The 13,149-nt window shown below is 36.6% G+C and overlaps 3 protein-coding genes across 4 annotated transcripts; 2 read left to right on the top strand and 1 right to left on the bottom strand.

The window, feature by feature from the left end:
• Nucleotides 1-97: 97 nt before the first annotated feature.
• Nucleotides 98-1,258, top strand: LOC117782833 (cathepsin L1). The gene is made up of 2 exons (XM_034619882.1): nt 98-417; nt 474-1,258. Exons 1-2 carry the CDS (start codon nt 98-100, stop codon nt 1,201-1,203), a joined length of 1,050 nt encoding a protein of 349 aa, XP_034475773.1. The 3' UTR covers nt 1,204-1,258.
• A 772-nt stretch (nt 1,259-2,030) lies between these two features.
• On the bottom strand, nt 2,031-4,129 carry LOC117784017 (scoloptoxin SSD14-like). Its single transcript, XM_034621610.1, has 2 exons — nt 3,507-4,129; nt 2,031-2,998 (listed from the first exon to the last, which is right to left on the bottom strand). Exons 1-2 carry the CDS (start codon nt 4,112-4,114, stop codon nt 2,056-2,058), a joined length of 1,551 nt encoding a protein of 516 aa, XP_034477501.1. The 5' UTR covers nt 4,115-4,129; the 3' UTR covers nt 2,031-2,055.
• Nucleotides 4,130-11,629: 7,500 nt separating this feature from the next.
• On the top strand, nt 11,630-12,961 carry LOC117783987. Of its 2 annotated transcripts, none has more exons than XM_034621573.1 (5): nt 11,630-11,793; nt 11,860-11,883; nt 12,041-12,121; nt 12,181-12,240; nt 12,768-12,961. In XM_034621573.1, the coding sequence occupies exons 1-5, from the start codon at nt 11,695-11,697 to the stop codon at nt 12,840-12,842; spliced, it is 339 nt and encodes a 112-aa protein (XP_034477464.1). In that variant the 5' UTR covers nt 11,630-11,694; the 3' UTR covers nt 12,843-12,961. The 2 variants fall into 2 exon arrangements, with proteins under 2 accessions (XP_034477464.1, XP_034477465.1); XM_034621574.1 differs by lacking the exon at nt 12,768-12,961 and adding an exon at nt 12,365-12,548.
• Nucleotides 12,962-13,149: the final 188 nt, after the last annotated feature.

The following is a 13,149-nucleotide window of genomic DNA, read 5'->3' as shown; positions in this document are numbered from 1 at the left end:
TTTTATGACACAGTTTTGAAGCGTACTAAAAATGATGTTGTCACACTGTTTCCACAATGTCATCATTCACTTAATCTAACATTGTATCGCTTTATAGATGAGAAAATGCAAAGCGACGATATTGCAGTGGACATTGCTGTTCGCCTGCTTAAATGCCGTGTCATTGCAGACACTGCAAACATTCCCAAAACTCTGCGATGTGCGAGACTTCGATGACTTTTTGCACAAAACGGGAAAGGTGTATCCGGATGAAAGGGAGCGAGAGTTTCGCGAATCCATTTTTGCAGCCAAAAAGTCGTTGGTGGATCTAACAAACAGTCGAGTGGGCAGTTATCGTTTGAATCTAAATTCATTTGCTGACATGACTCGTAAAGAGATCTCAACGTTGCTCGGCTCCAAGATCTCATATCAGGGCGAGTAAGTAAATAATTCGAATAATTGTCAATGCAGAAAATTAACTCTTTATTTCGCAGAGAGTTTACAGCTCGTCACATTAACTTTGTGCCCGCGACAGTCACTGTGAGTGACAAACTGCCGGAAGCGTTTGACTGGCGGGAGAAGGGAGGAGTAACTGCAGCCGGCTTTCAGGGCGTTGGCTGTGGTTCATGTTGGTCTTTTTCCACGACGGGAGCGTTGGAGGGACATCTATTTCGTCGCACTGGTGTCTTGGTGCCTTTATCCCAACAGAATCTGGTAGATTGTGCCGATGACTATGGCAACATGGGTTGCGATGGTGGCTTCCAGGAGTATGGCTTTGAGTACATCCGGGATCATGGCATTACGCTGGCAAACAAGTATCCCTACGAGCAGTACGAAATGCAGTGCAAACAGAATGAAACTGTTGGAGTATATCCACGTGAGAGTATTGTGAAAATACGCGATTATGCCCGCATTGATCCGGGAGATGAGCAAAAGATGAAGCAAGTGATTGCCACCCTTGGACCATTGGCATGCTCCATGAATGCGGGCAGCATATCCTTTGAGCAATACGATGGCGGCATCTACGAGGACGAGGAGTGCAACCAGGATGAGGTCAACCATTCTGTTGTTGTTGTTGGATACGGCAGTGAAAATGGACGCGACTATTGGATCATCAAGAACTCATACTCCCAAAATTGGGGCGAGTCTGGATTCATGCGACTCCCTCGCAATGCTGGCAGCTTCTGTGGCATTGCCAGTGAGTGCAGTTATCCCATACTATAAGGAAATGCTGAGGCTCAGTCTCAGCAAAAATGTTATTAAAGTAATTGTTATTCACATGTATACGAATTTATATAGTTGTTACAATAATAGAAATCATAAAAATTATTTTTTTTAATATATACAGATGAAATCATTGCTTCAGGTTTTGATCTGCAGTTGAACTCAAATTTACCAACTTTAAGCATCTCCCAAACCAGAGCGAATAAATCGCGAATATATAATTACATTGCGTCTTATGAACGTATGCACACCAAAGCGGAGCGAATTCGTTTCGACGGCGAATTTGCAGCGTTTTTTTCCAGAACCGCGCATGCAGCGTTTTTTCCGCTTGCCGCCAAGAACGATAAAATTAGATTGCGCAGAAATTTGCTCATGTTCTGCGCTGATGACGTCACATGTGATGCATGTGTTGAATTTTTGCCTTGTTTACATGTTAAATTATTATATTTTGGCTTTTAATACAATATTATTATAATACTATAATACGAGAAGCAGTTTTTAACTTATAATCATTCACTTTTATTGAAAAATATTTATTAAAAATCATCACATGTGACGTTTATGCGTTTAGCTGTTTATGCGCAATGTCTTTTTTCATGGCTGTCATTTGACGAAGACATTTTTGCAAATAAAGAAACCGCGAATAAATTCGCCGCGGTGTGAACACACTTGCGATTTTGGCGCGGAAAACATCACGCGGTTTATTCGCGCCGCTGCCGCTGCGATTTATTCGCTCTGGTTTGGGAGATGCTTTATGAGGCAGCTAAGCCGTACTTAAAAAGAAATCATTTTATCATATAATATTCTTTATTTAACTGTGTTATCGTTATGTTCTTATTCAATATATGGCATCTAGCTGCGTTTTAAGACTATATTTGTGATGACGGTGCTGCCCCCACGACGTTGATCGAAAACGGGTTGCGGTATGCCATCCATATTCGCGATGGCTGTGACGGAGGTGTTGGCTGATGAAACCCACTTAAGTTTGTGGCCAATTTTCTGAAGGTATTCGGTTGTATGCCTGGGAACATTCGGTTCAACCACTATGTGCATCGGAGAGAGCTGATGATGCAGTCGTCCCTTGTTCACCGCACTCTCGATGGACTCCTGCAGCACAAAGTAGCGCAAAATGGTCTGAGCCACTGAGGTGGTGATCCTTGGGCCACCAGCAGCACCTACTATCAACTTGACATTGCCGTTGTTGTCGAGGACAATGCTCGGACAAAATGAGGACATAGGACGCTTGCCGGGCTTAATAAAATTAGATGGGCTGGGTGGAATATTATCAACACTGTTTTTTCCCGGCGTGGAGAAGTCATTCATCTGATCGTTGAGTATTATGCCAGTTCGACGGGAACGCACTTGTGCGCCGAAATAATTATTGATCGTACTCGTCACGGAGATGGCATCTCCATTCGGTGTAAGTACAGAAATCTGCGCCGTACCACGATCCTCTACATTGCTAAATTTTGCCCCATAGTAATTTAGATCCGTAAATGTGGCATTATCCAAAATTAGTTTTCGCACTTCCGCTGCAAATTCGGGATCAAGCAGATTTTTATAAGCCTTTTGAATCGAGGGCTCAAAATGTATATCCGCTAATTCGGAGCGAAGACCATAGGCATGTTTAAAGGTTTCGATCAATCGATGCCAATATAGTTCATGATCCGACGTATAAAGCGGCTTCATCACGTTCAGCATGAAGATCAACAAAGCTCCACTCGTGGGCAAGGGAGATGTATACAGATTGTATCCATTCGCTAAGACACTGTGCAGTGGCTCCTCCCAACGCACGCTAAGATCATTGAGTGTGAGAAAGACAGAGAGAAAAAGAGAGAGAGAGAAAGAAAGTAGATATTAGTGAAAATTAATAGTGGAACAAAAAAGTGAAATACTTTTTGCAGTGGGGAAACTAATAAGCTGCCCACTACTTAAGTGGAAAAGACTATAGTTAATTAATAGATTTCGACTATAAAATAACCGTTGCATGCTTTTAGGCTCCGAAATTTCTTTTAAAACGTTTCTAAATAAAGAGAATTATTATCAGTTAGAAACAAAGATGATCTCCATAGAAACATAGAAGTCTGTGTGCAAAAAATTTGATTGCGCTATCTCTGAAATTTATATATGAGATCTGTTCACACATACGGACATGGTTCGTCTGTTAAGAAGTCGGTGATGCCCACATTTATCTGTTACATACATTCAAACGAATACAGCATACAATCTTACTTATTGTTAAGTAACGGGTATAAAAAAGCCATTCCCAATAGGGACGTCAACTCGTTAGCTAGTCAACTTACTCATAATCCTGTAGATCCTTTTCGGTAATGATGCCACCCATTTCCTTGATATCTTCTACAAGCATACGTCCAATGCGTCCACTCCGATAGATTACCTCCGGGCCTTCCTTGGCGATAATTTCCAGGGTGTCGGCGAGTACGCGTCGGAACATAATTTCTCCTTCCTGGTAGATAGCTTGTGTGGCCGGATTGATAAAGATCTCGGACAAGGAGATCTCCTTCATAATGATTTCCTCAAATCGGACCAGGTTGCCAGCTAAGCTTTTGGACACCACAATTCCATTGCGACACAACTCAATTGTGGGCTCAAGCAACGTGTGCCAAGGTAATTTTCCGTATTTATCATGGAGTCGCCAACAACCGTAGATAAAACTGGGAACAGCAGCGAAGATAGCTCCCGTATCCGTCGTTTCGTTGACAAACATGTCACGTGTTGCCGCCGCCGGTGCCGTTTCACGTGAAATCAATGTCTCAATAATTCCCGTCTCCTTGGTGTAAATGGTGGCCACAAAGCCACCTCCGAGTCCATGATCCTGTGGCTTGACTACGCTCTCGCAAAGCATTGTGGCAATCATTGCATCGGCTGCGGATCCACCAATGGCCAACATTTGGCCGCCGATCTCAGCACAACCAACAGCATTGGAGACCACCGCCCCTCTTTGTGGCTCGGAGACTTTCCTCAAGCCAAAAATCAGTCCCAACACCACACAGACAATCGCCACCAGCAGAAGTATACAAAGAACGGCGTATTTCTTGGGCCAACTGTGGAGATAAGAAAACTTTTTAAAGCCGGAAATTTTTTTAAAACCTTATCTGTTAGTGACTGATCATTTTTTTTTTTAAATTCACTACCGATTTTACAAAGCTTTATAATTTCTTACAACTAATTTTTTTAATCATTTACACACTGTTCGAAAAATATCCTTATTGTGCCGTATCAAAAGTATTGAAAGAAGCACTATTTTAACACCTTCCAGGCAATCTCCAAATCTCTCCTTAAAATTTGATAACCTATTGCGTTGGCATTGAACTTTAAACAAGTTTTAAGACACGTTTTTTTTTAAGACAACTGTAGGATGAAAGAGCTTTTTTAAGCGGAAAATTTTTTTAAGACCCTATCTATAAATGGCTTGCACTACTGATCATTTTTTGAAAATTCACTACGGATTTTACAAAGCTTTACAATTTCTAAAAACTAATGATTTTGTATATTAATAATTCACACACTGTTTGAAAAATATGCTTTTTGTGCCGTATCAAAAGTATTGAAAGGAGCACTATTTTAACACCTTCAAGGCAATCTCCAAATCTCTATACTTACTACATTTTGGGAGTATCCTTAATTATCCTTAAAATTTAACTTTCAGATTATTATTAATATTTTATTTTCTTTAACTGCTAGCTATGTGAATGAAGCGCGTGTCAATTTGTTAATAAAGACATGCAATTATAGTTTCAGTTTCGGTAATCGAGCATGGCTTTGGATTGAGGAGATAAGACTCAAGGGCGTATACAGCATGAAAATTAGAGGGGGGCAGCAAGCTTTATTATAATAGGATGTACTTATGTGTGTTTTATAAGTTTGGTTTAAAAATTAACCTAATTTTTATTTACAAAATATTAATATTTTATTGACATAATTAAATTTGGTTTTCAAGTGATCGCATGTTTCTTAAATCAAATAAAATAAAATACTTTTTTTTTAATTTGAATTTTGAAAACGAAAATATCACAGAAATAAAAATCATTTTCATATTTAACTAGACAGACAATCTTTAGTCGACACCCCGTGTATAGGAATACCCGTTACTTACCTATAAATTGCTTTGATTTCAGTTCTATATAAATAATACTTAACAATTTGCTATAAAGTTTATATTTTTGAAGAATCTATGGTGGCGGGGTAGCTGCTCCCCCTGTCCAGTCATTCGTACCCCCTTGATTAGATTTATGTATTAGATGAGCGCAAGTTCGTGGTATTCAAGAACATACTTTAAAAATTTGATAACCTGTTGCGTTGCCATTGAACTTTGACCATGTTTAAAGACTCGGCTTTTTTTTATTGCAGCGTTGGCTGGCTAGTAACCAAGCAGTCTTGCCTCGGCAAACCAGCGAAAACCGGAAGAGATTAAGAAGAGATTAATCATAAGTGCGATTTACAAAAGTCTTGAAGTATCCTCGAAATGTGATTGATTAAAATGTAAAGCAATCCAATCGACCGGATTGAAATGTGATCTTCAGAATGATTTGCTTAAAGACGTTTTCGTTTTATTTTTAACATTTATTATCTTATTTTTTAAAAAATAATCTGTAGATTTTAAAGTTTAATATCTTAAAAGACGCTTAATTTATGGAATTCAGTTAACTTATTAGCAAAATAAAATTTTACTTCAAACTAAACAAAACAATCTAAAATACAAAATTTCCCGATCAAGCAACTTGTTCTAATTTAATCAAATTGAAAATTTGGCTGCACCCAAAAAAATTCATTTAATTTCGAATTTTTCTTAATATTGGAGATAGAATTTGTTAAATTTTTGTAGAAATTTGTCGATGTTTTCATACTTTTTCTGAATTAAATTTTTAGCTTCTTTCCCCTGTGGGAGACGAACTTCAAACCTTCATAAAAATGTTTTTATTGTATGTTTTTCAACCAGAAACAGATTTTTATTTATCTATCTAAAAAGTTGGCAACAGTGCAACATTATTTTATTTATTAACAGAGTCATGTTGACTTAACATAGCCTTATCTGTATATCGCCCGACCACCACACTGAGAACCGTTTGGACAACCGTTTGGACCTAAAAATTGTCTTTGGCGCGAAATTTAAGTAAAAATTTAATTTGTTAAATATATTTAAATATTTATTGGCATGCTTAAGCTGTTTAATCTTCCAGAGATAAAAAGCCAAAATGTTTTCATGCGTTGTGTTCGTTGCAACACGAATACTATTGGTAGAATTAACAGTGCTAAAAGCGACATCTGTTGGGAATCATAAGCATAAGTCGTGAACTAAAATTGTTTAACCTGTTTATAAAGCCATCTGTTGGTTAAGTTATTTCGTGCACTTTAGCGCTAGGAAGAAATACAAAAATGGAAAGTTCTGTTGTCATTTTATAATGATAGAGAGTGCGTTTTGAATAAATAATGCGTTATGTGAAATAATTTAAATGTTGATAAAATTCTAGCTGCGAGTAACACCGTTTTAGCCTTAATTTTTTTCTATTCATGTCATAACAAAATTTTGTTGTCGAGGCAAAAGATAAATCGGGTAACTTAAACCTTTTCTTTTCGTCTTAAATAGGAAATTATATAAATTCAAATACAAATACAAAATACGCCAATAATGAGGATAGTAATTATTATAGACTTCAGAACACAATACTCTATAATCTTCCCATAGTTGTCAATTAATTAAGGGTACAGTAATTATAAATTTAAATTATAAAACAATACTTGATGTCATAAATTATATTCATTGAAGAAATACAAATTAATAAGAATTTCGATGTGTACAAAATCTGATAGGGAGTGTTCCGTGTGTAATGCAATTAAATCAACTGATTTTAAAGCACATAAAGAAAATGGTTTAATGAAAATGCATTTATTATTCGCTTGGTTCCGAGCTGTATGATGAATTTAATTATTTTTATTAATAAAATTTGCAATGCATTTTTATGCGCTTTTAAACGCTGTAATTAATCATAAATACAGCGCAATACATAATGGGCGGGAACAGAATGAAACGCAGAATGGTCAACGGAGCTGATGCATCAATTTGGCCAATATAATTTCCTTTATGGAAGCAGTCGGTCACATGCTCAGTGCATCAGTGGAAATCCATCACACCACCAGGGGGAGTAGAAAGTTACCAAGCATTCTCAAGGCAAATTGATGAAGTTTTAGCTGCGGCAACTGTACTACGTGACGTGTGCGTTGCCAGACAGACGCAATGGGCCACGCCCACTGACACAGCAAACGCCCATGTTTAGTTTTCTTTTATGGTATTTCTTTCTATCTCTTTTTTTGGTTTGTCAGTCTTTGGACTCTTTGTGCGGCCGTTCGTTAAGTTTTTTGGTTGTAAGCAACAACAAAGCAAATGCAATTACAACGCAACGTGAGCAAATTTTTTGCACTCACTGTGCTCTGCATTCGACAGATGGCTCAAATTAGTCTGGCAAATGATTTTTTTTTACAAGGCTTCCTAGTCTGCAACTTGCAGTGCTTTTATAATTTTTTTACTTTTGTGCATTGCGTAGTTGTTGTTACCGTTAAACACTTCATTGCAGCCTGGTTTTTTTTTACGCCAATTGCCAAAAGTGCAACAAATGTTGTGAGTTCAAGCAGGTGTAAAATGCTAGACGTTAAAATACCCTAAACCTGGTTTCAGACAATATATTATAATGCAGCACTTTAAGCTAAAAATTATGTTTATTGATAATAATAAACTTAGTGATAAAAAAATTTCGAAGAACTTTTATAATTTGTATTTATTATTTCACGAAATTTTTTAAGCAGTTTAAAAACTATACATTTTACGTTCTTTAAATTACAGGGTAAGTAAAAAATATAAGCAATATATTTTGGCTACCAGAAGTCTGAATGCACTTGCTTTAATTTCAACTCTTTAATTATGTACTCTAATCAATTAAAATTTAGTATAAATAAGATTTAGAATAGTTTTCTTGTTACTTTTCCTAATGTTCAACTGAATAATATTAAGCTTTTTTGCAGCAAAAACAAATAATCAGGGATATAGGTCTTCTCTATCAGTTAGCAGGTGTTTCAAATTCGTTGAATATCTTATAATATTTTTTGGTTAGGGTATAAAAGGCTGCTATACACGTTCAGGCGCTTAATGCATGACACGTTTCGCTTTTGGGGCGTGCCCCAGCAGCTGGCTGCATATTTTTTACACAGTTTGTTGGGGCATAGCAAGTGTCATAAATATTCTTTGGTGCTGCTTTATTTCTTGCCACGACGACGATGGAAACGACGAGCAGTTTATCAATAATGCAAAACATTCGAGCAAGGGGTATTTACACCCGAGTCAGCAGAGAGGCCGCCATTCAAGCGGTATAAGTTGCTTCGGCTACGATTCCTTGGCGTACACCCGACCCTTCCAACCACTTTCCATTACCATTGCCATTCTCATTCCAATTTCCCAAGCGACAGTAGCAGCATCGGCATCAGCATCCGAATCAGAATCAGAATCAGAAACAGAATCATCATCAGCTTGAACATCAGGAGCCGTTGCATTTTGTGTGCATGTTTGTCGATTTGACTACGATTGCGGAAACGTATACAGTTCGTTGATCATTATCCGGTTCGTGAGGCTTTCTATGCAATCCGTTTCCTAGACACGTGATGTTGTTGCCATCGCCAGAGAGTGAGAGAGAAGTCTTACTTATTACAGTTACCATTTTGAGTGGGTATTTAGTAGTGACATCGAAAATACATTTCGATTGCCGGACACCAAGAGTGCGAGTATTAATAGAATATTGAGTATTCCCTGGTTTATGTTCAACCTTATGCTAAAGAGCTGATAATTTCTCGTCTGGCTGACTGGCAGCCACTTTACCAATTGGCTATAATACTTAAATGCTACTCCATAGGCTACTAATGGAGCGTGTTGTAATTACATTTCGTAGATTTCTCTATCCATTATTAAATCGAGGGCTTAAGTGATTTTAAATGCATTTCAAATGCAATCAAATGTTGTTCAACTAAAGAACATTGAATAAAATTGAGCTATTTAAATTTGCCAAGAACATGTCGCATTAGAAAACAGTTGATAAATGAAAAGGTCAGATTAAGTATAATAGAGTTGTATAATGGCTGAAATTGGAAGTGTAAATTATGTAATCTATTCTTCTTTAGTTAAATTAGCTATGTAAATTTATTTATTTTATATTTCTTATATTTTTAAGTATATTTAGTATATATTTATACAAGTAGCTAATTTTTAATTTGAATATTTTAATTATTTTTTTTACTTTAAATCTAAGATATTAAAAAAATAAATGTATCAGATATGATTAATCGATAATTAACAAATCTTATATCTTCAGTTTTTGTTTTCTAATTAATCAAAAAAGTATTATTTAAACCAACATAAATGTCTTGTACGCATATCATGGAATTTTATTGAAAAATTTTAGTTAAAATCTGCCAGATCGGCATTCACAGCTAAAAACTGGCACACTTGAGAAAAGTGGAGAATGACGGATGACAGGCGATGGAATCGTATATAAGAAGAAGCGCGCTGAAAATCAAATTAGAGCAAATGCGAGGCACTTGAAGGAAATGTGCACTGCAAGTCACAGGAAACAGGAAAAAGCGGAGGCTGGCGAAATCAAATAACAAAATTTTATTCAATTCAAACTGAGGTAAAAGGTAAATGTGCAGGTAAAACGCTAAGCGTTGATTTATTGATTTTTAAGCAGCGTCTTTGAAATGTTCCATCTGTCTTTGGTAAAATTAAATAAAGCCATTTCAATGCTTTGAGCCTTTTCTTCTATGTCTGCAATTGTGCAACACCGTTTTATTTTGTAAGCCGATATATAAAATCTAAAATAATGTACGAACATGGCATAAACTGAAACAATGTCAATTCAGACACTTAGACACACCAAATTTTATTTACAACAAATTTACTTTTTGCCCGCTTAACGTTCTCTTCGTATTTTAAGGTTACATTTTATTTATATTTATATTTTATTTTATTTTATTTTATGCTTTATTTTTTGTCGTTGCTGCTGTTTGTTTGTTGTTTGCGTTTGGCGTTGAGTAGCGGAAATAGTAAAAGTTTTCTAATGAGAAAAGTTTACACACAGAGACAGCAACGAAGCCTGAAGGAGTAAAAGAGTAAGTAGGAGAAAGGAAGAAAAAGAGTGTGTGTGTGTGTGTGAGAGAGAGAGAGAGAAATAAAGGGCGCTTCTAAGATGCAGCAGCAGTAAGCAACCCGTACAGAGAGGAACCGCTGGAGCCACTGGGTAACATCATCGTTGTCCACGTTGAAGACGAATTTAATCATTTGCCTTTGCTGTTGCTTCGTTGTTGTTGGTGATGATGTTGTTGTTGTTGTTGCTGTGTGCGCGAGTGTGCACATCAAAAACTAAACACGTCAAAGTAAGCAACGGAAATGAGAAAAAAAGTGCGTTTATTTATTTTCTACTCCTTTCAACAATTTAATTTTTTTGTCGCCTGCACCTCTATTTCACTTGTCTCACAACAGAAATAGAGAAAGAGGGATCTCACAAGTAAGAGAGAGATAGGGAGGTGGGGAGTGAGAAAAGTACGACATCAAAGCGTGTAATAATTTGAAAATTATGCAAATTGTGGAGGTGGAACATGAACGCATTGTGGCGTGTTTAGTGCCGGAAATTATGGAGTATAGCGTGAAACGAGCATTTACTTAAAAACATTTTCCAAGTGTCAAGGTTACGGTTCAGCGCACAGTATAATAGTCAAAATTGATGGATTTACCTACGAATTGCATGTTATTATATTAAACATGATTTGAAATTAAAAAAAATAGTCTAGACTGGGTTGTACACAGTTTCATTGATTTTCAATGAGATAAGTAGAATTTGTTAGAAAAAAATAATTCTAAATATCAGTAATTAAAAGTTTACGTTGCCAAAATATGTTTTTTCTTATGTTGATAAATAGTATCAAATTGAAATTGATCAATCAGCTACTTATTACAAATAAACAAGTACACTGTTAAGCAAAGCTTACTTTCTTAAAATTTTTTTGAGCAATTGCTGTAATATTTTGCAAAGTAATTAAGGAATTCAAACATGCGAAGCCCTTTTTAAAGGTCGCATGCATACAATAACATGCGTTTAAGCAGTCTTTTGACACGCCACCCTTTTCATGTTAACGTGTGTATCTGCAAGATACATCTAGCGTTATGTCAACAATAACTAAAATTTAATAAACAATTTAAATGTTGCCCCTGTGCGATATATATCGACAATTATTCGGTATGCTGGCATTTTACGAGATTTTGGATAACATTTAACAAGCCAATTAAATGTACAATTCCCATTGGGGCAAGTTGTATATAAGAAGCTTTACAGCTGCATTAGATACCAGTTAACGAGAACACCCAGTTTCTCTCTCTCTCTCTCTCTCTCTCTCTTGCTTTTGGACTGCTAAACAGGACGTGATATCCAGAAAATGAAGCTATTTTGCATTGTTTTGGTCATTTACGTGTTGACTTTGACACTATGCGGTGTGGACGGACGTGGCGGTGGTGGAACTAGCCGTGGCTTGGAGGTAAGCCAAAATGTTTAGCCAAATCTTCTAAAAATCTCCTAAAATTCGATCAACTTTGCATTACAGGAGCCAATTAGAACCTACCTCAGAGTAAGTCTTATAGTTGTGTTATTATTAATATGAAATCTTTAATCAAGACACAATTGCCACAAGACTCGTCGTTCATTAAACATATTAGAAGAGACTAGAGCTTTTCAGGGTTATAAGCTATTAATGACCGGATTTGTTCAATGCCTACTTATTCTAGGCACGGCGCCATGCCACCGACGGAGCAGCTCCAGCAGGATCATTCGCCAACGAGAAACCACCACCACCTCCACAATTCAGAGTATGTTTTTGAATTATAAATTATTTAATAGATGCTACAGTACTAATTCAAATTGACAGACGCGTCGTAATGTCAAGAACATGAGCAATAATCCAGAGGATGGGGCTCCACATTTGCGAGTATGTATCGATATCTGATTTTGAAAGCCTTTTAAACATCTCATAGTATTGCATTGCATAAATCATTTTCATCGAGATTGTTATTAGTTCTCATTTCCAATGATCGATTGTCTCGCACTTACAGCAAAGACGACAAATGCCCTCTCAATTACCTACACCAGACGATATTCCACGTCCTCCCATGTTAAACAATTTTTAAATGTTGTACTAATAGGAGAAGGATTCTTGTGCATGTTAGGGGAACCACGTAAAAACAAATAGAAAAAATCATAAGAACGAATAATAAAACTAAACAGCATTCCAAAAAATTATTTGAAAGATTTTGTTAACTTATTCCAAGTCAAGGGACTTTCCACGGAAGTTTATCATATGCTTTTCAAGCAAAAACACGTTGTTCCCAATCATGTGCTCATATGCATTTCAATTTCCAGAAATATGGATTGTGATTTTTCCTATCCCACAACAGGATCAAAGTGCTATCATCATATTAGTAATTCCCATTCCTTTTCTCTATTTTAAAACCACAGCCACGACGCCAGTTGCCACCACCACCTGAAGGATTTCCACCACCGCCTCAGTTTATGTCACCAAAACAATATTAAGGATACGGTATTATCCACATACATACATATATTATATAAATACTAAGGCGCTTGTCTGGGTTAAGGGAATCACATTGGATATTACGAAGAATTAAACTTGTTTAAAGCATTCCAAAAACGAATTTACAAAATAGTTTTTACTGCTTACCTAGTCGTAAATCATTTCCCAGTATTTGGTAATCTGCACTAATCCTTTGCAGCTGCAGCATCAGGTAGATCCAACAGGATACTACCTGATATTCTTAGCGATTTTGAGTATTTAAGAGCCTGCTAAGTGAACCGTTTATTCAGTTGCTAATCAATATCC

This window comes from Drosophila innubila, assembly GCF_004354385.1.
Source record: "Drosophila innubila isolate TH190305 chromosome 2R unlocalized genomic scaffold, UK_Dinn_1.0 1_C_2R, whole genome shotgun sequence".
Classification (NCBI taxonomy): Eukaryota; Metazoa; Arthropoda; class Insecta; order Diptera; family Drosophilidae; genus Drosophila; species Drosophila innubila.
This window is presented reverse-complemented; position numbering and strand designations above follow the sequence as displayed.

Excerpts from the sequence above, each read along its gene's own strand:
- LOC117782833 (XM_034619882.1), top strand. The coding sequence starts at position 98 with ATGAGAAAATGCAAAGCGACGATATTGCAGTGGACATTGCTGTTCGCC. Across the intron at positions 418-473 it reads AAGATCTCATATCAGGGCGA|AGAGTTTACAGCTCGTCACA; the intron begins GTAAGTAAATAA and ends TTTATTTCGCAG.
- LOC117784017 (XM_034621610.1), bottom strand. The coding sequence starts at position 4,114 with ATGTTGGCCATTGGTGGATCCGCAGCCGATGCAATGATTGCCACAATG. Across the intron at positions 2,999-3,506 it reads AAGGATCTACAGGATTATGA|CGTGCGTTGGGAGGAGCCAC; the intron begins GTAAGTTGACTA and ends CAATGATCTTAG.
- LOC117783987 (XM_034621573.1), top strand. The coding sequence starts at position 11,695 with ATGAAGCTATTTTGCATTGTTTTGGTCATTTACGTGTTGACTTTGACA. Across the intron at positions 11,884-12,040 it reads CAATTAGAACCTACCTCAGA|GCACGGCGCCATGCCACCGA; the intron begins GTAAGTCTTATA and ends TACTTATTCTAG. Across the intron at positions 12,122-12,180 it reads CACCACCTCCACAATTCAGA|ACGCGTCGTAATGTCAAGAA; the intron begins GTATGTTTTTGA and ends TCAAATTGACAG.